Source organism: Garra rufa, chromosome 16, assembly GCF_049309525.1.
Source record: "Garra rufa chromosome 16, GarRuf1.0, whole genome shotgun sequence".
Taxonomy (NCBI): Eukaryota; Metazoa; Chordata; class Actinopteri; order Cypriniformes; family Cyprinidae; genus Garra; species Garra rufa.
In genome coordinates this window covers 38,689,161-38,715,913 of record NC_133376.1, presented here as the reverse complement: position 1 = coordinate 38,715,913, position 26,753 = coordinate 38,689,161, and the positions used below count along the sequence as shown (strand labels likewise).

Here is a 26,753-nt window from a genome sequence, read left to right as displayed (position 1 = left end):
AGACAACAACTTCTGTGGTGGAGAGGCCTTTGAAGACTTTCAAACATCTGCGGGTTCGCTGTTCAAGCCGGGTGAACAGCCTGTGTCTGTTCCTTTGTGTTTGTATACTGGAAGGCTATATCATCATGATAGTGAACAGTTATGCAGAGAAGCGTTTTAGTAAAGTATGAAAAAATTATGTCAATGCAGTTGATTTGACATTTGATGAACTGCTTTACTGGTTTAGTTAAAGGTGCATTAATGATTTCCGGTTTATAATGATAAAAGACAAAGTTTGGACTCAGGGGAACAATAAAAGCTGTTAAGTTCACACGTCTCGCAGCAGACCAGCAGTCTCACGGTTTAAGCAAACATCCTGTTTGCATTGTTTGTAGCTGATGAAGCAATTGAAACAGCTGCTTTTACATGAAGATGGTTGAACAAGTTATCCAAAGATGTCTTTTTGATTCATATTTAGTCTAAGAAAAACATGTCTAAGAAATATGTGTGTCATTTCAACGATAGTACTACACTACAGTTCAAAAGTTTAAGGTAAGTAGTAAATCGGTAAGATTTTTAATGTTTTTTTTTTTTTTTTTTTTTTTTTTTTAAAGTCTCAAGTCTCATCAAGGCTGTGTTTATCAGGGATCATACAGATACTGTAAAATGAAATTCCATAACTTTTAAGGACTTTTCTGGCTTAATTGTTTAATGTTTTATCCTGTTTAGGGGGAAAATATTCGCAAAACCGTTCCAAAATCCTTAACTACAACAAATGATTCACCTGAACTGAATCAAATGATTTGCAAACCTGCACCTAAGTCTCAAACTGAATCAAATGATTCACGAACCCACACCAAAGTCCTGATCTGAATCAAATGATCCCCAAACCCGCACTGAATTCCTGATTTAAAACAAATGAATCATGAACCCACACCAGTCCAGAACAGAATCAATTGATTTGTGAACCCACACCGAAGTCTTGATCTGAATCAAATGATTTCCAAACCCACACCGAAATCCTGAACTGAATCAAATGATTCAAGAACTCGTACCGATGTCGCAATCTCAATCAAATGATTTGCGAAACCACACTGAGGTCCTGATCTAAATCACATGATTGAAAAACCCGCACCAAAGTCCAGATCTGAATCAAATGATTTGCGATTCAAAGTCCCAATCTGAATCAAATGATTCGCGAACCCACACTGAAGTCCTGATCTGAATTAAATGACTTGCAAACCCACACTGAATTCCCGATCTAAGCCAATGCTTCACGAACCTGCACAAAGTCCCAATCTGAAATAGATGATTTGCGAACCCGCACCGAAGTCCTGATCTGAATCAAATGATTTGCAAACCCACACAGAACACCTGATCTGAATTAAATGATTCACGAACTCACACCGAAGTCCCGAACTGAATTAAATGATTCATGAACCTACACCGAATTCCCGATCTAAGCCAAATGCTTCACGAACCTGCACAAAGTCCCAATCTGAATCAAATGATTTGCAAACCTGCACCGAAGTCCAGATCTGAATCAAATGATTTGCGAAACCTGCACCGAAGTCCAGATCTGAATCAAAAGATTCGCGAACCTGCACCGAAGTCCAGATCTGAAACAAATGATTCGCGAAACCTGCACCGAAGTCCAGATCTGAAACAAATGATTCGCGAAACCTGCACCGAAGTCCAGATCTGAATCAAAAGATTCGCGAACCTGCACCGAAGTCCAGATCTGAATCAAATGATTCGCGAACCTGCACCGAAGTCCAGATCTGAATCAAATGATTCGCGAACCTGCACCGAAGTCCAGATCTGAATCAAATGATTCGCGAAACTTGCACCGAAGTCACGATCTAAATCAAATTATTCGCGATTTGAAGTCTCGATCTAAGTCAAATGATTTGCAAACCCACTCTGAAGTCCTGATCTAAATCAAATGATTCACAAACCCAGACCGAAGGTCTGATCTGAATTAAATGATTCACAAACCCACACCGAAATCAGTGGACTGGTTCATCTGCTCCTCTTTTCACGTTTTCAGCCACGTTGACATGACATAGTCAGTACTACTGCAGGCTTAGCTCACTAGTTTCATGACGTATACCCCCAGTTTCACAGACAAGGCTTACGCTTAGTCCTAGACTAAAATGTATGTCTGAGCTGTTTTAACTGAAAGAAGCTTGCTGTCTGTGAAACCAGCCTAACTGAAATAAGCGAAAAAAATTTTTAACTGCTTGAATTTTGCATAAAATTATTTCTTAGATACATTGTGTTTTAATAATTCAAGCACTTTCCAAGTACCTATTCAGAAATATTGCTATTTTCAAGGGTTTTCCAGGCCTTAAAATTTCAAAAAGTCAAATTCAAGTACTTCAAGCTCTTTAAGCACCTTGTAAAAAATAGAATGACTGTTTTCTATATGAATATATATTTAAAATGTAATTTATTTCTGTGATGCAATGCAGAATTTTCAGCATCATCACTCTAGTCTACAGTGTCACATGATCCTTCAGAAATGATTCTAATATGTTGATTCATTATTAATGTTGGTAAAACTTTGGAAAAAAGAACTTGCACCCTTCATTTATCAAGACTGAGAATCCAAAAGTATGACACGGAGAAAAGAAATGGCAGTAAATTGCGACATGACGGCTGTGACATGTAAATGACAGAGACATGCAACTCTGTAATTGTTGTTCCTCTAACACCCACACTGTTGACAGCGCAGTGTGTCTCATTCCCATGAATCATGTGGTCTGAGTGGTCATGAAGAGACCTGGAGCAGAAAGGACACTGGACACTGTCAAAACACATTATTCTGACCACGTCAAACTAAGGTGTCACAGATAAGGGGAATGGCAAATGATTTTTCTGGGCTTATGTATTGTGTGGGCGATTCTCACAAAGAATAGCACATGTCATACTTCGCCTTAAAATCAAAAGAAAAATACTATAACAGATTCTGTGCATTGTGTGTCACAGGGTTGTGGGAGGTGAGGAAACTCAAGAACAAACGACTTATGAAGGGTGAGACTAATGACTAAGACAGGTGCACAAAATCAGGGAATTAACTCAAACAAGAAGGGGAAGTCCATAAATGTAAACAGAACAACAGGGGAGACAATGGGAAAAACCAAAACACAAGTCCATGGGGGAAGAAACACTAGGAACATAGACGTGACATTGTGACATTATTTACATTTTCCCCCAGATACACTACCGCTCAAAAGTTTGGGATTAGTAAGACTTGTAATGGTTTTTTTTAAAGAAGTCTTTAATGCTCATCAAGGCTGCATTTATTTGATCAAAAATACAGAAAAAACGGCAATATTGCAAAATGTTAATACAATATGAAATAATGTTTTTTTATTTTAATATACTTTCAAATGTAATTTATTCCTGTGATGCAAAGCTGAATTTTCATCAGCTGTTACTCCAGTCTTAAGTGTCACATGTTCCTTCAGAAATTACTCTAATACACTGATTTATTATTAGAATTATCAATGTTGGAAACGATATTTTTTTGGAACCTGTAATTCTTTTTTTTTCAGGATTCTTTGATGAATAGCAAGTTAAAATAAACAGCATTTATTCAAAATATAAATCTTTTCTAACAATGTAAATTGATTCTATCACTTTTTATTCATTTAAAACATCCTTTGGTGAATAAAAGTTTTAATTTCTTTCAAAAAAAAAAAAGAAAGAAAGAAAGAATACAAATTTACTGACCCCAAAATTTTAAACAGTGTACATCGTTAGAAAATCTTTATTTTTACATCGTAATAATATTTCACAATATTAAATGTTTTCAGTATTTTTAAAAATATGAATACAGGCTTGATGAGCATAAGAAACTTCTTTGAAAAACATTAGAAATCTTACTGATCCCAAACTTTTGAGCGGTACATTAAGTCTCAAGAAAAAAAAAATCATAATAATACCAGCTTTTAAATTCAATACATCAAATAATACTCTGGAGCACACTATTAATCAAAAGTTTGGAGTAAGTAAATTGTATTATATTTTTAAAACACTCATTTTATTGTATTGAATTTTATTCAGAAAGGATGAATAATACATGCTTTTCCTTCCTTTATTCTTCAAAAAATCACATGACACTGAAAACTGGAGAAATGATACTGAAAATCCAGCTTTGCATCACAGAAATATATTACATTTTCATATATATTAGAATAGAAAACACAATATTCACAACATTGCTGTTTTTACAGTATTTTTGATCAAATAAATGCAGTCTTGGTGAGCATAAGAGACTTCACAAAAATAGATTAAAAAAATCTAATTGACCCCAAACTTTTGAATGGTAGTATGCAATCACAATTATATTCACATTCATATGTTAAATAATCATTACAATAATCATTTACGATTTAAACTTGTATTACATTTTTGGCACATTAAAAAGAATGCAATTTTGATGCATCAGAGTAAGCTAATTACATGCATTAATGTACTTAAATGTCATAAAAATAATGTTAAGGTACAACGAAAACTTAAAATAACTTAATTTTAATTTCTTTACCCTAAAATATGAAACATGACAGAACCAAATTCCATTTAGTCTAGGACAGGGGTCACCACACTCGGTCCTGGAGGGCCGGTATCCTACAGAGTTTAGCTCCAACCCCAATCAAACACACCTGAACCAGCTAATCAGGTCTTAATAGATATACTTAAAGCCTCCAGGCAGGTGTGTTGAGGCAAGTTGGACCCCTGGTCTAGGAATTCATTTCTATTACATCTGGGAACAACTTCCATCTAGCTCGTCCTCTTTAAAATACAAAAACTAAACAAGCGCATTATGGCTGGCTCGCCGGGCCAAAGTGTACAGTGAGATGGCCAAATACAAAGCCATTGTCTGAATGGAGGTAATCCACTGGTGTTTCCATGGAAACAGAATCCACAGATCTCTTTCAGAGAAAGTGATTTAAAAGACTTGTAACATATGATTAGAATGAGAAGAAACAGCACACCAATATTCACAGTGTGCTCATTATTACCAGCACTACAGAAACCCTCAAACCTGTCTGTGAGCAAGAGGCCAAACCCAAACAGACTCAAATTAAACTCTGGACCTGTGGATCTTTTTTCATTTTCCTAAAAACTATGACAAAAACTCACTAAGGCTTTAAAATGACCTCTCGTAATTTGCAGAACAGGCGGTGTTTAATAGTTTCCAGCAAATGAAATATGTGACCCTGGACCACAAAACCAGTCTTAAGTCGCTGGGGTATATTTGCAGCAATAGCCAAAAATACATTGCATGGGTCAAAATTGTTGATTTTTCTTTTATGCCAAAAATCATTGAGAAATTAAGTAAAGTTCATGTTCCATGAAGATTTTTTGTAAAATTCCTACTGTAAACATATCAAAATGTAATTTTTGATTTGTAATATGCTTTGTTAAGAACCTAATTTGGACAACTTTAAAGGTGATTTTCTCAGTCTTTTTGATTTTTTTGCATCCTCAGATTTCTGATTTCAAATAGATGTATCTCAGCCAAATATTGTCCTATCCTAACAAACCATACATCAATAGAAAGCTTATTTATTGAGCTTTCATATGATGTATAAACCTTATGACTGGTTTTGTGGTCCAGGGTCACATATAAGAGAAGCTGCTGACATCAGAATATTTTTTGTTTGGCCTCTGAGAAAGTTTTTCTTAACTTCCCAGCAGGCCTTCTTCCATTAAATGTCACCAACAAACCATGCATAAAAGCAGTGTCACTTAAAAACAAAATGCCAAACTCTGAGCATGAATTATTGAAAAAATAAATAATTCATCTATTATTGATAATGGCTTTTGCTTACTTTTGACTGCTTTGAATTCAGTCTCAAGTTCTGCATTGCAAAAATTCACAATAAGTAGGGGTGCTCCGATCAGGTTTTTTGAGTTATTTGAACACAGGAAGCAGTATCTGCCGATAGAATCACCAATTCAATCTTTTTAAAGCCTTCTTTTTATCATGTAGAACTATTTATAGTCCGGCACCGATAGCCTTGTGGGCAGCGCGCCGACATACAGCGCCATTGCGCTCCGGGCGTCCCGTGTTCGAATCCCGACTCGTAGACCTTTCCCGATCCCGCCCCCTATCTCTCTCCCACTTCGCTTCCTGTCAATAGTGATCTGACCTATCAAAATAAAGGCAAAAATGCCAAAAAAGATTTATTTATAGTGAAACTCCAAACATTTTTAGCCATTTAATCATTTTTTTTAATTTGAGGGGTGGACCATTTTTTTGACATTTTTCAAGAATATATATTCATCTCACCTAAATGTTTGATCATGCCATGCATTTTTTTGTTTTGTTTTAGAATTGTGCAATTTTTGCACAATAGCTTACACATAGCACAAGCCTAATTTCCACAAACACATTTATCCATTATTTTGTTATTGAAAATGCTTTTTTTAGCATTGTGATTTGTTTTTTTACACAGTACAGTAATACACTACAGTAATCCTGTTGTTAATAAAGAACCGTTTTCAGTCCGTGTACTTGGTGGCCAATGGATTTTCCTTTTGAAATTAGAAAACCAAAATTGAGCGTTCACTCGTTTTTTTTTTTTTGTTTTAATATTGAAAGTAGATAAACGAGAAAACAACTCCTTTGTTGTTGTTAATTTTCATTTTTGCCCAAGAAAAATGTGTAGAAATCGAATATTCAAGCTGTTTATTAATTTTCTACCCCTAAAAAACACCCGAAAAATTAAGTTGAAGTCCCATTTCTTGGAAAAGGAGCTGTTTTCTCTTTCATCATTAAATCAAAAAAACAAGTGAGCGTTCAATTCCGGATTTTGGATATTTGATTTCTAATTTTAAAAGGAAAATCTGTTGGTCACCAAGTACACGGACCGTTTTCCTACCTCCACGAGTGCCATATACCATTGCCTTGTTTATCTAAAAAGGCTCTTTTCCTTTCAACCTAACCAAAAACTCATATGCGTTGACTGTGAACTACAATAGATTTAATTATACACATTTATGGTGTAATTATGACATTTTCGTATCAATCCTTGATCATATTGACTGCAAACAATGTGCTGTCACTTTAATTCTATGCAGACTCGGTGCGGAAGCGATCTCTGCACTGCTGCAGACGCACCGCTCCTGGAACACATTGCCAGACCGCAACTGTGTGCAGCTTGAACGCTTTAATCCGTTAACATGAGCAATGAAAAAAATAGTCACAATATATGTGGTTTTTGGAAGCCATTTGCGCATTTTGAAAGAGAAAGAGAGAGTGAGCACTGTTTGTGAAATTACTTCTCACAAAAGTTTTTCAAAGTACTTTATAAGTTATTTAACTAAGAAATATGAATTGTACCTCACCTTCAGCAATATTATTGTTTTACCCGTGCTGGACAGAGACTGAGACAGTGCCACTGCATGTTGTACCAAACCTCTCACGGCAGGCACGTCAGATCAGAGCTTGAGTTCACTTTATGAGATCTGCCTTTTTAGAGACTGCCAATCAAACACCTCAAAGCAATTATCGGCTGATTGTGATTGGTAGCCGATCAATCGGAGCACCCCTAACAATAAGCAATCCAGATAACCCATCTGATAATAGATCACTGCGAGCGACTGAAAACGCATAAATTAAAGCGAGCATGATTCTGAAATACTGTAATTCTACTGGCTGAAATGAAGGGTTAGGATCTGCGGAGTGCAATTAGCAAGACATCCTTATATAATGCTGTACATATTGCTTGAAAAAATCAAACAAATGTGTAACAGTTCATGCCAGGTCTGTCATATAAAATAATCTTTACTCACAAGAAACATTGAAATGAAATGAAAAATGGTCAGTTGCTCTCAGACTGTCACTACAATGTTACATCATATTAATGTCTTTTATATACGCCCTTCACCCAGCACATAGTACCTCTTTTTTCCATGTCTGGTTGCATTAATAACAACAGTCACATCTTTGCATTTTAGATTTCTCTTGAGGGATTTGACCAGCTGGCTTAAATCTTTAATCCCTGCTGTATTAAAAATAACATGGCCCTCCATAGACCCCTCATCCACTGATCTACACATCTCCCCCATCAGAGCTGTCACCTACATGCAACCTACATTACCACAGGAGAATTAACAGGGTCAAACCGTGACAGATTAAATTTAATCAAACTTTTATTTTGAAACAAAATAATATATTAAAACTAAATCCTTATTCAGGGTCAGCTACTTGGACATCTTGCCTGAATCAGGAGAGAAATATACACAGATCAAGCGCCGTTTACAAGAGAAACAGTTCAAAACAGCTTTAAACATTTACATGGGTGGATTTTGATGTGAGATGACAACCAGAGATGGGCTTTTTCACAGGTTGAAGTGTTATTATTAGGGATGTAATGATAATTAAGTCTCATGATACGATAATATCACGATATGAAGTCCACGATACAATATTATTTTGATATTTAAAAAAAAAGACAAATTAAATGACTTGGAAAAAAGTAAAAATTCATACATTTTTGAGTTAAATTCTTCTATCTAATGCACTTTGAGAGTTCCAAATTAAGAGCTTCAACCCATGTTCTAAACTGAGAAAACTTGAGTCAGAAAAAAGTCTTGTTTAGAGCTTAGAGGGAACTCAACCCTCTTTTAGTCGAAATTGCATTCACACTGGTGTTTTAGGAAGCTGAACAAATTAGAAAATAATAAGAATATCAACAATAATTTTATATTTGTGTTATTCCAATGACAGTAATAGCCATATATTGTACAATTGCACTGTAAAATAAATGTAAATGAATATTTCATAGGTATATTATTTTTTCTTTACACTACAGTAGGGAAATTACAATGCTTCTTTCTTAATTTCTACACTTGAAAGAGATATTTTAAATTAGAGTAAGGTTACCCATTAAAAATGCTAGCTGTCAGCAATTCATACTGCACTTTTAAGCTTTTATTTTGACAGAAATGGCAGTAGAGCTTTTATTTTGACAGAAATGGCAGTAGAGCTTTTATTTTGACAGAAAACTACAGCTGTAGTGAAAACAGGCTTACAAAAATGCGTCTCAGTTCAAATCTAGTGAAATGCTGTAATCATCTGCCGTGAATATAAAGCATAACTGGTGGCTGTTGAGTTCCTAAACGTGCGCTAAACTCACAGCGCATGCAATAAACGAGTTCACTGTAAACTGAGCCGTTCTGAGGTGCAGAAAACACCGGACAGATACTGTGTCAAAGCACAATGGCCCAAAACACAACTTTAAAGACCTTTTATGTTAGAATAAGGAGTTTAAATATATTTAAAACACTTTTTTTTTTACACTTTTTGACCCAGGAGACCTATTGTTGTATATTGTCATATGACAATTTTAGCAATGGTTTAAAGTTAAAATGTCTTAATGATGGATTTGTTTATTACAAATAAGCTTTTTGCTTTACAAGATGTTAATTGATGTACTTGAGTGATGTGGATTACTTGTGGATTATTGTGATGTTTTTATCAGCTGTTTGGACATTTATTCTGATGGCACCCATTCACTTAAGAGGATCCATTGGTAAACAAGTGAGGCAATGCTACATTTCTCCAAATCTGTTCTGATGAACAAACAAACAAACTCATCTACATCTTGGATGGCCTGATGGCGAGTCCATTTTTAGCTAATTTTCTTTTTCCTTTAAAAAGGGCGTGTTTGCTTCTATTGTCAGTGAGAGAGTGTAAATGGACATAAATAATATTTTTGTCTACACAAACTTTATAAATGGACCCTTGTAAAATACTAATGATATTAATTAAAAACTGCAAAAGTTTGTATGAGTATTGTGAGAGTACATGGACGAACAACACAACACAAAATCTTGCAGGACAGAAAAGCTCTGTTTTAGTGCAACAACAACCTTTCTCTGTCAAGATGTTTCTGAAAATAGTTTAAAAATAAAGCAGATGGGGAGCAAAGGAGTTTTAAGAGTTCTAGCAGATGTGTAGTATAACTGAGACGACCAAAGCTCGGTTTTCTGTTCCCGTGTGACACGTAACAGCAGAAGCTTCAATACACAGATGTTCACGGTGTGCTCTTTTCTGAGTAAATGCTGTTAGGTCAAGGAGGTGTGCAATCTAGAAAGGTCAGATGAAGTAGTACAAAGAAAGAAAATTACACCTTACAGTGAATGTAAAAGGTATACAAAGAAAGACACGGACTTAAGCTTTGCTGCCGGTTTCTCTAATGGTGCGTTCACACCGGACGCGACTTGCGCGGAAAAAACGCGCTGTTCGCGCGTCATTCGCGCGTGACATTTTCTTCACAACAGATTTCTGCCTCCGTCACTACTAGAGCAAGCTCCTGATTGGTTAACGCGGCGCGGATTTTCGCCAAAGTTCAGATTTTTGAACTCGCGCGAATGGCGCGGCAATCGCTTGAAACGCTCAATGCGCGCTATTCGCGCGTTTCGCGCCGCCTCATTCGCGCGTTTCGCGCCGCCTCATTCGCGCGTTTCGCGCCGCAGGATGGCTATTCGCGTCTTTGCATTGACTTAACATGTAAATCACTCGCGCTTGCCGCTTCATTCGCGTCTGGTGTGAACGCACCTTAAGAATGTGTACAAATGTACCCTGGAAATCCAGAGGTCTTGCGAGAGCACAATTTGAATTGTCTCTGCAAGACACTCTGGTATCAAGCAATGATGCACGTTACTGCATTACGTAAGCAGTTCTGGGAACCAATCAAATCGGTGTATCTGATGTAGGCGGGCCAGAGGCGAGCTAAGCTGATGACGACAGCGCTGCGACGTCCGGAATCATTTAGTAAACATTGAAAGATGGTTACAGATGAACACCAGTTGTTTGAAACGGATTTGGCCTCTACAATGAACGAGTTAGACTTGGCTTTTCATATAAAAGAGGAACAGAAAACCACGCATCGAATCGTTCCTTTGCAAGAAGGACGTTTATGGCTGTTTTGCCGACTGGATACAGCAAGAGTTTAATCTATCAGTTAGCTACGCTAGTAGCTAAGCGTATGGGGCTTAGTGAAATAATGGATACGTCACACCGTGACATTGTTGTGATTGGTCGTGGCGTTATCCAATTGCGTGCAGTGAGAGTTTCAAATGCATGCTTGGTGCCACCCCTCGAGTTAGGCCCTTTTCATTGCTCGATGCCAGACCCTTAATCTTAATAGATTAGGGTCTGGATTTTTTCCAGGCTAGTACAAATGACCATCAGACATCAAATACAAGTTAAGCAAATAACCTAAAAGCATTAGAATGTGTGACCCTGGACCACAAAACCAGTCATAAGGTTAAATTTTACAAAACTGAGATGTATACATCACATGAAAGCTCAATAAATAAGCTTTCTATTGAATCTGAGGGTGCAAAAAAATCACCTTTAAAGTTGTCCAAATTAAGTTCTTAACAATGCATATTACTAATCAAAAATTACATTTTGATATATTATAGTAGGAATTTTACAAAAAATCTTCATGGAACATGATCTTTACTTAATTTCCTAATGATTTTTGGCATAAAAGAAAAATCAATAATTTTGACCCATACCATGTATTTTTGGCTATTGCTACAAATATACCCCAGCGACTTAAGACTGGTTTTGTGGTCCAGGGTCACATATGAGAATGAATCAATTCTACATCGCATTACTGAAAGTGAACACCTTTAAGGAAGCTTTCACACTCCTGCTTCTCCTGCTCCCACTGGACTCTTTTTTTATATTTACGTCATCAAAAGAAAACAGTCTTCACATCATCTAAACAAACACTGGTACACACCAAAAGTGCTAGCGTGAAAGCACCATAAATCAAAGATGGAACCAGGAAATTTTTCTTTTTTCATGAAAATATCTACTGTGTTGAAACAGAAGTAGTGGCAAATCTTTACTTATTCAGCAACCACAATCGTAAACAAAATAGTCGAGATCTTATGACAGAACACAGACAGGCTGAATGACACCTTCATTTAAGCTGAACATCTCACATGGTGATTGGGAGCATGTGCACATGGTTGCCAGATTGAATAATGAAGTAATACAAATAAAGCAAAACACCAGGCAGAAAATGTATCCTTTCAACAGAGAATCTCTGATTTGGGGATTCGAACTTTTGATATCTGGAAACTGACATGAAAGCTCGCATAGTAGAGGCGTGTACAGCAATTAAACAATGTTTTGACGACAATGAAAAATTAAAATTGATTTTAGCCTCTATATTGCATGTTGATACAGTGGTCAAAATTTTACATACACCTCTCAAAATCTGCAAAATGTTAATTATTTTAACAAAATAAGAGGGATTATACAACATGCATGTTTTTTTAATTAGTACTGACTTGAATAAGATATTTCATATAAAAGATGCTTACATATAGTCCACAAGAGAAAATAATAGTTGAATTTATAAAAAAATGACCCTGTTCAAAAGTTTACATACACTTGATTCTTAATACTGTGTTGTTACCTGATTGATCCACATTTGTGTTTTTTTGTTTAGTGACAGTTGTTCATGAGTTCTTTGTTTGTCCCGAACAGCTAAACTGCCCGCTGTTCTTCAGAAAAATCATTTTTCAACAATCTTTTTACACTGAGAACAACTGAAGGGACTTATATGCAACTATTACAGAAGGTCCAAACAATGTGAAGGAAAACAATGTGAAGAGCCAGGGGGAGAAAACCTTTGAACAGAATGAAGATTCATTCATACAAGATTCATACATTTTTCTTATTTTGCCTAAATATCATATTTTTTTCATTTGGAACTGCCCTTAGAAGCTACAGAAGATATGTACATGTTTCCCAGAAGACAAAATAAGTTAAATTTACCCTGATACTTAAATTAGCTCTTGATGCATTGTTTTTCCTTCTGGAGCATCAGTGAGCATTTGAACTTTCTGTAATAGTTGCATATGAGTTTCTCAGTTGTCCTCAGTGTGAAAAGATGGATCTCAAACTCATACAGTCATTGTTGGAAAGAGATCAAATACACAAAAATGGTGAAAAATGTAATATGTAAACATATTTTATGTGAAATATCTTATTCAGGTCGGTACTAAATAAAAAATAACATGCATTTCGTATGATCCCTCTTATTTTGGTCAAATAATTACCATTTTGCAGATTCTGCAAGGTGTATGTAAAATTTTGACCTCAACTCATCTCTATTGTTGTCTCGTTATCGTCTCGTTTTAGTCATAGGCAAAAAAGCTTGTCAACAAACATTTTTCATCAGTTTTCTTTTATGAACACAGAACCACATTAGAAAAAATCTCACTTACTTCAGGACGTGTGTCGAGCCGTTGATCTGCGTGGCCGTGCAGGTCGTTCCCGGGCCCAGGATGGAAGGTCGGCGGTAGCGCTTGTGTCCGCAGCAGAGAATGATGAGGAAGGCACGACGAAAGGACTTGTTGAGGAAGGCGTAGAGGATGGGGTTGAGCATGGAGTTGATGTAGCCCAGCCAGAGGCAAGCGGCCCACAGCTGCTCAGGAACACTGTAGTCTATGAAGGGGTCCACCACGTTCGTGATGAAGAAAGGGGCCCAGCACAGGCAGAAGCAGCCCATGATGATGCACAGAGTCTTGGCCGCCTTGGTCTCGGTCCGCATGCGGTGGTTGCGTTGGTGGTCCGCGCTGTCCGCGTTCCCCGCTCCGCCGGCCCGCTGCAGCATGCTAATCTGTCGAGCGTGTGCCCGCGCCGTGACGTAGATGCGCTGGTATGCCAGCACCATCAGGATCAGCGGTAAGTAGAAGGCCACGACCGAGCAGGTCAGCGCATATGGCTTGTTCACCATAAACACACACACCGTGGAGTTGCCGGAGAACTTCCGCTTCTCTATCTGTCAAGAGGGGGATGTTGACACATTCAGATTACACAAACACTAAAGAATGTACACTCTGAAAAATAACGCTTCCAAAAGAGGCTTTTCACAGCAGTGCAATTGAAGAACCATTTAAAACAACTATTTTGTTCTTAGTTTCTTTGTAAAATTTAAAAAGGAATAGTTCACCCAAAAATGACAATTGTGTCATTAATTACTCACCCTCATGTCGTTCCAAACCTGTAAGACCTTGGACTTTATTCAACAATTCTTTTCCTACAAGTCACCATATATAAAGTTGTTATTTTGTGTTTTAGACTGTTTTACCTATGACCTTACTACGTGTCTGGGTTTGGGAACATTTGGGATACATTGCTGTCTATGGAGGTTCAGAGAGCTCTCGGATTTCATTAAAAATATCTTAACTTGTGATCCAAAGACGAACGAAGGTCTTACGGGTTTGGATCGACAAGAGGGTGAGTAATTAATGACAGAATTTTCATTTTTGGGTGAACTATCTCTTTAAGATTCCAAGGATGTTAAAGGTTCTTAATAGAACCATACGGCAAACGAACGTGTCTAAAAAAAAATAGCAAGGAGATATTTTAATTAATTGTGTTGGCTGCAGAGATGAATTTGACGATCCTGACTCGCCGTCTCCGCAGTACAGTGACGCACCTTCAGAGAGAAATGCATCTTTCATACAGAACACATAATAAGAGAGTATTTGTTTTTGGTTTATTTAAAAGTACATTTCAAGCTTTCTATATATAGATCTCTCAAGATTATGAGGCAAGTACAGAGAGGAAAAAAAATTTGATCTCTTGCTGATTTTGTATGTTTGCCCACTGACAAAGAAATGATCAGTCTATAGTTTTAATGGTAGGTTTATTTGAACAGTCAGAGACAGAATAACAACAACAAAAAAATCCAGAACAACACATTTAAATCCCTATCAATCAGCAAGATTTTTGGCTCCCAGGTGTCTTTATACATCTGATGAGCTGGGATTAGGAGTGGTCTCCTAAAGGGAGTGCTCCTAATCTCAGCTTGTTAATTGTATAAAAGACACCTGTCCACAGAAGCAATCAATCAATCAGATTTCAAACTCTCCACCATGGCCAAGACCAAAGAGCTGTCCAAGGATGTCTGATACAAGATTGTAGACCTACACAAGGCTGGAATGGGCTACACGACCATCGCCAAGCAGCTTGGTGAAAAGAAACAAATGGAAGAAACAAAAAATAACTGTCAATCTCCCTTGGTCTGGGGCTCCATGCAAAATCTCACCTCGTTGAGCTTCCATGATCATGAGAACAGTGAGGAATCAGCCCAGAAGAATCTCAAGGCAGCTAGGACCATAGTCATCAAGAAAACAATTGGTAACACACTATGCCGTGAAGGACTGAAATCCTGCAGCGCCCGCAAGGTCCCCCTGCTCAAGAAAGCACATCTACAGTTTGCTATTGAACATCTGAATAATTCAGCGGAGAACTGGGTGAAAGTGTTATGGTCAGATGAGACCAAAATCAAGCTCTTTGGCATCAACTCAACTCGCTGTGTTTGGAGGAGGAGGAATGCTGCCTATGACCCCAAGAACACCATCCCCACCATCAAACCTGGAGGTGGAAACATTATGCTTTGGGGTGTTTTTCCGCTAAGGGGTCAGGAAAACTGCACCACATCAAAGGGACGATAGACTGGGCCATATACTGTCAAATTTCAGGTGAGAACCTCTTTCCTTCAGCCAGGGCATTGAAAATGGGTTGTGGATGGGTATTCCAGCATGACAATGACACAAAACACACAGCCAAGGTAACAAAGGAGTGGCTCAAAAAGAAGCACATTAAGGTCCTAGAGTGGCCTAGCCAGTCTCCAGACCTTAATCCCATAGAAAATCTGTGGAGAGAGCTGAAGGCTTGAGTTGCTAAACATCAGCTTCGGAAAAAAAAGTCCCTCCTGAGATGTGTGCAAACCTGGTGGCCAACTACAAGAAAAGTCTGACCTCTGTGATCGCCAACAAGGGTTTTGCCACCAAGTACTAAGTTATGTTTTGCGAAGGGGTCAAATACTTATTTCACTCATTAAAAAGCAATTTATAACTTTTTTTAAATGCATTTTTCTGGATTTTTTTGTTGTTATTCTGTCTCTCACTGTTCTAATAAACCTACCATTAAAATTATAGACTGATCATTTCTTTGTCAGTGGGCAAACGTACAAAATCAGCAGGGGATAAAATATATTTTTTTTCCTCACTGTAGTCAGTGCGCTGATTTTCAGTTCATTTTTCAGTTCACAGAGACCGAGAAGGGAGAAAGCGCATCCTGTTTGTTTTCTTTATTAACAAAAACAAAATGTTTACTTGATATTGTGAGTGTACACAAATAAAATCAGATCATTTACAGTTTCGAATAATGCCTTCCTCTTACCTTCATGAGCAAAAATTACACCATATTTTGTTTCAACTGTTATCAGGGAAAAAATTCCAGTGATCACACCAGCGCTTCCATTTGTGTGCTAACAGCTTCCACATTTCACGCAATAACGCACATTTATCTTTGTTAATGTTAGAGCAAGCTAATAATATGATGAGCCATATAAAATGATAAGCCATATTTGTGGTGGATAAATGATAGGCAAATGTTTGGATTTAATGGACAATATACTGTAATGACCTCAAGAACCAACCGGTAATGATCTGTTCATCACGGACATGGACAATTTTTTTTTTAATGTAAACTAACCGACTAATAAAATTTTGGTCGACTAAGCTTCTTCTTGTTCACTAACTATTAGGGGGTTGCCCTACAACCATAGATGCCAATAAGTATATTTAAAAGAAGAAACAACATTTTTTGGTTGCATCATGACATTTTCTTTTTAAAGTTGCCTGACAGCAGAATTTGTCTCATATTTGAAGACGTTTTCATTTTTTTTTTTTCAGTTTATTACTGTGAAGCTGCTTTGAAACAATCCGTATTTTAAGTTACACTTTATTTTGATAGAACACTTTAGACATTCTATACTAACTAGTGACTTTGCTGTAACTAACTACACGTCAACTAACCCTCATTAGAGTTTTAGTAAACTGTTAGGGTTAGTAAAATAAGTTGACATACACTTGACATGCAAAGTCACTTATAGTCAATAAAATATATGTTGATGGAGCATCAAAATAAAGTTTTAGCAGATACTAAGCAGACAGTCTACTAATACTCTGACTGCTAGCTGACATGCAGCTCCAAAGTAACTTATAGTTTGTCTAAAGTGGACTGAAAATAAGGTATTTCCATATTGTATAAAGCTTTACATAAATAAAAGTGACTTGACTTTACTGTAAAAACTGTTTCCACTATAAAGAACCTTTTGTGACAAGGAATGTTACCAGTTCTTTCAAAGATTCCAATAAAGAACTTTAATTTTAAACAGTGTAGGACGTTCTTTCACTAGCTTTCAGTGCTCAGGAGCTTCTCCCTGTGTCCGTTCATTAATATTCAACCCAGTGTGTCTCTGGCTTCAGGGAACAGTCATTTGTGGAGACATTTTAAGACCAGAGGTGACTACTTACAATACTTCATCTGGTCAAACACAAGCACCTTCAGGTGTGGAAGAGACCTCGGCTAGAGGGCATGAGTCTGTAAATATCCTGCTCCCAAAATACCTCTCCACTTCATATTAATGAAACAAACTTGACATTCAACTCCAGTGACGTACGGCACTGTATCAAGTGCATTAAGTTTCTAACTAGTAAATTAATTACACTCCCCTAGAATTAAATTCAGCCTCTGATGCATGAAGTCCTCAACTGTGGAAAGATTTTGGAAAGTCATTCAGGGTGTGATGACACATTCAAACTATCGTGAGGTATGACCCTCACCCATAATTCTCTATGAATGTCATCTTAATGACCAGGGGCGGATGTTACTGTACTTAAGTACATTTTTCAAGTATCTGCACTTTACTGTAGTAGTTTTATTTTGAGTGACTTTTACTTTTACTTCACTACATTGCAAAGCATAAGATCATATTTTTTACGTCACTACATTTCATAAAACATATCGTTACTTCTTATAATAGAAGAAGAAGAATAGCAGAAGCGGTGTCTGATTCATGAACAAACTGATTCTTTTCAATGAACCTGTTATATCGGTTCTAAAATCAGTTCTCAAATCGCACCAAACGATTCATTCACGAACTGGAATGATCCAATTGCAGCTGTTCTCGAGAAGACAACTCACTGATTCAAATGATCCGTTTAGAGCGTAAGATTGTACTTTTTACTTCACTACATTTCATAAAACATATTGTTACTCCTTATAATATATCACATGGTCTGAGATGCAGAAGCGGTGTCTGATTCATGAACAAACTGATTCTTTTACATCAACCTGTTAAATCGGTTCTCAAATCGCACCAAACGATTCATTCACGAATTGGAATCATCCGATTGCAGCTGTTCTCGAGAAGACAACTCACTGATTCAAATGATCCGTTTAGAGCGTATGATTGTACTTTTTACTTTACTACATTTCATAAAACATTTCATTACTCCTTATAATATATCACATGCTCCAAGACACAGAAGCGGTGTCTGATTCATGAACAAACTGATTCTTTTCAATGAACCTGTTAAATCGGATCCGATTGCAGCTGTTCTCGAGTCGACAACTCGCTGATTCAAATGATCCATTTAGAGTGAACTGTGAACTAAATTCACAAGTAAGAACCGGAGATCTTGTGCGCGCGCACGAATGATGTTGCAAAAAGTAGGTCACTAATGTGGAATTTTAGGATTAATTATTGTTAACTGAAAATCATATTTAGGTCAAAACTGTCAGTTGTTTGTGAACTAAATCTGCTGTGAAGGGTGATCCATTTAAGCCAATTGAAATGCTTGAATGCAGACACATCAGCATTAGTGTCTCAATGTTTGAGGTCAAAAAATGAAACAATAAAATAACTCATGCATGTTTATATTTCCTGCTGCTGTAACGTTAGCAGTTTTATTAAAATGCAACACATTTAGATCTATGTGACGTCTGTGTTTATATTGTTTATCAAGAGTATACAAACATCAACAGATATGGATGTTTATTCATAACCATACTGAAAATAAGTAAATACTGTTAGCTGATGCTAACTGTCTAGCTAACAAACTTGCTGGTTGTAAGTTGAGGTCATTTTTAGATATAAAGTACATGTTTTTTAACCACCTAGATAGATTACATCTGAGAGAAAAAAGAAAGGATGTGATGTTCAGAACATAGTAACTACATTAATTATCAAAGTGGGGGAAGTGATGCCCTCTGGGAGCATTTGGCCAGGTTTGACAAGGTTTGAGAAGAAAAAAGTCATTATTAAAATATAATTATATGTTCCTTACAATTCCTAACTTCAGGCCTTATTCTCATGTCATATATAACTGTGACGTTCTGCAAAACAACAAGCTTTAAAACACTTTCTTCTTACTGGTGAAAATTAGATGGTCAAATATGTTTTCTCTCAGGTACATCGCAGTGTTAGAAATCCCAGGTAGGATTATAAAAAATATATGCTAATATAAAATTAAAAATGGAGTAGCCTATATAAAATTGCAAAAAAAATCTACCTATCAGTACTTTTTTACTTAAGTACATAAATAAATCGAGTACTTTTGTACTTTCACTTGGGTAAAATTTAAAAAGTACTACTTTTACTTTCACTGGAGTAAGATTTTATTATACATTTCTGTACATTTACTCAAGTACTTGATATGTGTACTTAGTCCACCACTGTTTATGGCCATATATACACGACAGCTGTCAATCGTACATACTTACTAGTCTTTGTTAATTTTTGGGAACGACATGCACACTCATTAAATCCACATAGTGTGAACAGACAGTGACGTCACCCTCTCTTGGACAATGACAGCTTGTCTGAGTAAAATCACAGAGACAGAGCTAAGTGTCTTGACTCATTTGCTGTCTGTCTCTAGCACATACCTGCTGCCATTAGCTATGTGCTTTTGACGTAATCCATACTGTGCAGTACAGATCATAAAGAGAGTGCTGTTTAAAAACAGCAGCTTTAGCAAAAGTTTGGGGTCAGTAAGAGTTTTTTTTTATTTCAAAAGAAGTTATTACTTTTATTCAGCAAGCATGCATTAAATTGATGACAAAAGTCTTAGTAGAGACATTTATACTGTTATAAAAGATTCTTATTTCAAATAAATACTGTTATTTTGAATTTTCTATTCATCAAAAAAGATAAAAGTAACTGTTTCCAGAAAAATATTAAGCAGTACTACCATTTTCAACATTAATGGTTGTAATACAATTATTACTTTATTAGGTTCTTGAGCATCAAATCTGCATATTAAAATAATTTCTGAAGGATCATGTGACACTAAGGACTGGAGTAATGATGCCAAAAATGTAACTTTGCATCACAGGAATAAATTACATTTTACAACAGAGATGTTCACAAGACTTTAATTTGTCTGAGTCCAAGTCAAGTTGGAAGTCTTTGTCGCTGGAGTCTGAGTCAAGTCTGAAATCTTTGTCGCTGGAGTCTGAGTCAAGTCTGAAGTCTTTGTCGCTGGAGTCTGAGTCAAGTCTCAAGTCTTTGTCACTGGAGTCTAAATCAAGTCTCAAGTCTTTGTCACTGGAGTCTGAGTCAAGTCTGAAGTCTTTGTCGCTAGAGTCTAAGTCAAGTCTGAAGTGTTTGTCGTTGGAGTCTAAATCAAGTCTGAAGTCTTTGTCACTGGAGTCTGAGTCAAGTGTCAAGTCTTTGGTCACGAGTCAGAGTCGAGTCTCAAGTCTTTGTTGCTGGAGTCTGAGTCAAGTTGGCTAGTCTGAAGTCTTTGTTGCTGGAGTCTGAGTCAAGTCTGAAGTCTTTGTCGCTGGAGTCTGAGTCAAGTCTGAAGTCTTTGTCACTGGAGTCTGAGTCAAGTCTGAAGTCTTTGTCGCTGGAGTCTAAGTCAAGTCTGAAGTCTTTGTCACTGGAGTCTAAGTCAAGTCTGAAGTGTCTGTCGTTGGAGTCTAAATCAAGTCTGAAGTCTTTGTCACTGGAGTCAGAGTCGAGTCTCCAGTCTTTGTTGCTGGAGTCTGAGTCAAGTTGTCTAGTCTGAAGTCTTTGTTGCTGGAGTCTGAGTAAAGTCTGAAGTCTTTGTCAATAGAGTCAGAGTCAAGTCTGAAGTATTTCGATCATGAGTCCGAGTCAAGTCTGAAGTCTTTGTCGCTGGAGTCTGAGTCAAGTCTCAAGTCTTTCGATCATGAGTCCGAGTCAAGTCTGAAGTCTTTGTCGCTGGAGTCTGAGTCAAGTCTCAAGTCTTTCGATCATGAGTCCGAGTCAAGTCTGAAGTCTTTGTCGCTGGAGTCTGAGTCAAGTTTGAAGTCTTTGTCGCTGGAGTCTGAGTAAAGTCTCAAGTCTTTGTCGCTGGAGTCTAAATCAAGTCTCAAGTCTTTGTCACTGGAGTCTGAGTCAAGTCTGAAGTCTTTGTCGCTGGAGTCAGAGTCAAGTCTGAAGTCTTTCGATCATGAGTCCGAGTCGAGTCTGAAGTCTTTGTCACTGGGGTCTGAGTCAAGTCTGAAGTCTTTGTCAATGGAGTCTTAGTAAAATCTTAAGTCTTTGTCAATGGAGTTTGAGTCAAATCTTAAGTCTTTGTCACTGGAGTCTGAGTGAAGTCTCAAGTCTTTGGTCATGAGTCGAGTCTCAAGTATTTTAATGGCTCACTAAAAAAATCATGCATTTCTATTTACAAAGCTGTTTTATAGGCTATAGACAAATATATATGATCTATAATCTGCTTTTTTTATAAAGTTGTTAAGATGTAAGGTTAATGTACATCCAACCTGTTACTTATACGTTTTAATCCATTACCATTATATATTAAAAACTGTATTCTGTAATTAAATTCTATAATAAGAGTCCTATCTATCATGACACATAAGGATTATGTGACACAGATATTGTGATGTGAGGCCATGTGACAAAAATACTGTTTTGGATATCAGTTATATAAGTATTTAAGGATAAAAGACTCGGGTTTCTTCACAAGTACAAGTGAAAATATTCACAAGTCCTTTTCCTTATTAAGCCAAGTCAAGCCTAACATCTATAAAATGTGTGTTGAGTGCCCAGTTCTGTTTGACAATATATTACAATAGCAAACAGTTATTTAAAATTGTAATAATGTTTATCAATATTACAGTTTTTACTGTATTTTTTATTAAATAAATGCAGCCTTAGTGAGCATGAGAGGCATTCGAAGACATAAATAAATTCTACAGAGCCAAAACTTGCACATATTTTGTAATTTATGCCTGTATAAGCCATTAAAAAACCCACAGAGAACCATTTCAGACTGTTATTCCATCAAACCATGTTCCAATTAGAAATGTTATTGTATTTAATTAATGTGCAATTAGTGACATACATTAGAAACATAGTGGTTAACCCCACAATTAACACGAACAATAGCTAAGACTAAATGGCGAGTCATTGTGAGTGAAGAGAGCTTGATGAGCGAAATTAACACTCGTGTTTTTTTTTTAAATCTGATCTAGAGCAGTGAGCATCATAAATTAAACACATACAGATACATACTGTTTACAAACAGCCTAGTACTGATTTGATCCACAGAGGGAAGTATCTTGATGAGAGCTATTAATCACTGTTCATCTGCGTCTGTCTTCTGTCTGCTCCTCCCAGCACTCTCAAATCATAACGCTGAGCCCTCCAAGCTCTAAACTCAACACCAACATTATCAATAATAAAAAAATTAAAAACACACTCATGAACTGCAAGCACATTTCACATCAGGCTTCTTTTTTTAATAAGCTGGACTTTGGCCAATGCTATCATTGATATTCAATATCAAACCTCTAATTAGTTCCTTTGAGAAGAGCTTCTGGCGGAACGGGAAGCTTGACTCATTCACATCTGTGAAAATGTGAAGTATAGGTAGCCATTAATGTAATGCCTGTGAACCAACATAAGACACTCCAGACAGCAGAATGCCAACTATTTACTTTGAATAGAATGTTAATTAATTATTTTATTATTTTTTCTTGAAAAGGTAGTTAAAAGGAAGCTACGAACTCAGGCAGAGAAAACCACTTCAAGTCTTAATTATTTTTTTAAATATATTATCTCAGGGGTTCCCACTTGAAGTATGGCCTGCGATTCTAAGTAAACAGATTAATTATTTTTTGAAGGTGTTTTATTTTGATTGTTTATACACTATATTGCCCAAAGTATTGGGATACCCCGTTCTAATGAACAGGTTCGACTACTGTAGTAATTTACATGGGTACAAATCCTAATGTGTAAGCCTATAATGATATTCTAGGGGATTGTGTTCTTCTTATTTGATAGCAACAGCTTTGACAGGACCCTTTTCTATTCTAACATGACAATGCATCTGTATATAAGACCAGGTTCAAAAAGAAATGATTGATTCAGACAGTGTGGAAGAACTTGTCCTAATCCCAGCTGAACACCTCTGGAGTGACTTTAAATGCAGACTTTGAGCCAAAAACTCATCACCAAACACCAATCACTTGTAACTATGGGTACATTCATTTTCGACACTTCCAAAATGGTTGCAATAGAGATGGAAATAAAATTTATGAATACATGAATTGTTTCCATCTTTGTCGCCACAGTTTTGGAAGTGCATTTTTCTGTTCTAAAAATACTTTTGTCCATATAGTGTATGTACAAGTCATTGGTGTTGATGAGTTTATGGCTCAAGGTCTGCATTTAAAGTCACACCAGAGGTGTTTAGCTGAGATTTATTTATTTTTTAACCTTGCCTTATACACTGTATACAACTATAAACTGTTGCTGTAAAATTAGAACACAATCCCCTAGAATATCATCATATGGTTAAACATTAATATTTGTACAAATGGAAATGACTAAATTAGTCAAACCTGTTCATTAGAAGGGGGTGTCCCAATACTTTTGGCAATATAGAGTATTTTTTTAAATTATTTATATATAGGGATGCACATATAACACAGGGCATATTATTATTATTATCATATATATATAAAATTTAAAGGTATAAATACATGGTTGTAAATCACAATTTCCCTGTAAAATTAAATAAATGTGTACTTAATAGAAATGTAAATATATCCAAATCTCAATATTCGATAATATCTCAATATGAAGTCCACAATATGATATTTAATGTGTTTAGGGCTGCATGATTAATCACACTAGCATTCACTAGAAAATCTAGAGGAAGCAGATTACAAAACACTACCCAAAAATCATGAGTTTTGTATTATCACAGTTGGTTAAATAAAGTAAATAAAGTATATATGTAGTCAGTGGAGGTTGGTTAAAAGAAAGCTGTAATGTTATTGCATTTACTCTTTTGAATAATCGTGATTATAGTTTTAAACAAAATAATCGTGATTATCAGTTTAACTATTATAGTGCTAACTATTAGCTTTTATTTTGACAGAAATTGCAGTAGAGCCTTTATTTTGATGGAAAACTCTGGCTTTAGTGAAAACGGGCAAATCTAGTGAAATGCTGTAATCATCTGCTGCGAAAATAGAGCATAACTGGTGTCTGTTGCATTCCCAAACGTGCGCTAAACTCACAGTAGATGCAATAAATGAGTTCACCGCATTTACTGTGAACTGAGCCGTTCTGAGGCACAGAAAACACCAGATCACGAGCTGATCGCCTGAACGAAGTGCGCACTTCACTTTGAAAACAGACTTGAAGCGATTAAGCCATATTGTGCTTGCGGTTTTAGTTTGTTTGACAGACAAAAGTTTAAATATATTTTTTAAAACTACACTTGCCCGAAAGACCTATAGTTTCATATGTCATGAAAGTTAAATGTTTGAGTTGTTATTTTAGCGGAATACTAGTGAAATGCTGAACTTCTATTCACAGAAATGTTGAAAACTTTGCAAACATGTAAATAAAGTGAACCTAACACACATTGTGTTCCCAAAACGCAGACTGAGCTTTGTGAGAAGCAGCATTTACTGTGAACCAAACCATACTCAGATACTGTGTTTTATTTAAATTAATTGTGTAGCCACATTTATTTATTTTAACTTCGCACTCAATTTGAACTCACAAAACCTAATTTGGGAAAGCCTGTATTAGATACAGTATATCCGGACAGTTACCAGAGACTGAAAACCAGAAATAGTGTCACATGAAACCCATGAAATATTACATTTAAACCATTTCCTTTCTCCAGCGTGACTTAATTATGGTGCATCAGTCTTCACCCAGGGCCATATTTGTTTGTTTACTGCTAAGTAATGGATTAAGTTCCCTACCTGAGACTGTGGCATTTAATTTTCTCCTCAATCATCTCAACCCTCAAAGCTGGTTTTTATGAGAGCCCCTACAGTACGTACTGCAATTGCTTTCCTAGAAACATGGACAGTAGATTGGCTTCTATGCATGGATGCATAATTGCATTTTGTAAAATGCATAGAAAAAGCGGCCTGAAAGATGCCTGAAAAAACTTTGCATGCGTCACGAGTTTCCCTTATAATCACTCCCTGCACTTTTTTATAGAGCATTTTAATAATCTACACTTGCCCTGATTGCAAGGTGAGAGAGAATCAGAGAAACATCATTATTACAAGAATCAAAGTCAGGCTGCCTTCACAAACCTTATCAGCGCACACAGTCGAGCATCTGATGGATGTGACTCACCAAATCATTTATACCAATACTGTTCCAGCCTTGCATTATGGGTAGGAAGGAAATAACGGTTGGGATTATCCAGCATCCTCCGATCATTAGAGCCACTCTCAGCGGTGTCATCTTATTCCTGTAGACCAGCGGCTGGCAACAGATGGCATAGTACCTGAAAGGAAAGGTAAAGATGTTGAATATTCTTCATTTGTCCTGCCATATAGTACATACAAAATGATTAAGATTAATTGCACATACAGAACAGTCAAATTTTTAATGCCTGCATTTATTTGATCCAAAATATAGCAAAAGCAGTAATATTATGAAGTATTTTTACTATTTAAAATAACCGCTTTCTATTTGAATATATTTCAAAATGTAATTTATTTTTTGATTGCAAAGCTGAATTTTCAGCATCATTACTCCAGTCTTCAGTGTCACATGATCCTTCAGAAATCATTCTAACATGCTCATTTGCTGTTAAAACAGTTGAGTGGATTTTTTCAGGATTCTTTAATGAATAGAAAGATCCAAAGTTCAGCATTTATCTGAAATAAAAAGCTTTTTTAAACATTATAAAATACATTTAACTTTAAACTGATCAAAAGACATGTATAACGCACAAAACATTTCTATTTCAGATAAATGCTATTCTTCAGATCTTTCTATTCAAAGAAACTAAAAAAAAAAAATTCTACTCAGCTGTTTTCAACATAATAATGATAAATGTTTTTTTGAGCAGCAAATTAGAATATTAGAATGATTTCTGAAGGATCGTGTGACTGGAGTAATGATGTTAAAAGTTCAGCTTTAAAATCACAGGAATAAATTACATTTTTAAAATATATTCAAATAGAAAACCTTTATTTTAAATAGTAAAAATATTTAAGTTTTTGCTGTACTTTGAATCAAATTAATGCAGGCTTGGTGAAAATGCATTTTCATTATTATCTGAAAGACAACAACCTTGAAAAACCTCAAGGATGATGACCTGTCAGTGGCCCTGACTGACAAAATGTCAATCTATAAAGCATCTGGAAGACTCAGAAAAAACACATTCTGTCAAGCTGCTAGAGATTCTTAACCTTTCTGATTTGCCATTCTAATCAGCTCAAGGTTGTTGGTTAAATGACACTGTTCACATTAAAGGTGCAGTATGTAAAAATGCAGCAGGTTGCAAGATTGAGAACATGCAACAGAAACAAGCACAATTGCGCAACTGACAATAGAAGGCGATTTATCCATTTTTATCCATTTTAATGTTTCTCTGGTCATAGAGCTTTTTAGATG

At 36.3% G+C, this 26,753-nt stretch overlaps 1 protein-coding gene across 1 annotated transcript in view; it reads right to left on the bottom strand.

Annotated features, from left to right (window-relative positions):
• htr4 (5-hydroxytryptamine receptor 4) overlaps positions 1 to 26,753 on the bottom strand; it is a 173,255-nt gene that overhangs the window by 63,321 nt on the left and 83,181 nt on the right. The window contains exons 5-6 of the mRNA XM_073821097.1: positions 25,482 to 25,635; positions 13,255 to 13,811 (exon numbers count right to left, since the gene is read on the bottom strand). Of these exons, the coding sequence (XP_073677198.1) occupies positions 13,255 to 13,811; positions 25,482 to 25,635 (711 nt within the window). The remainder of the gene's footprint in view (positions 1 to 13,254; positions 13,812 to 25,481; positions 25,636 to 26,753) is intronic.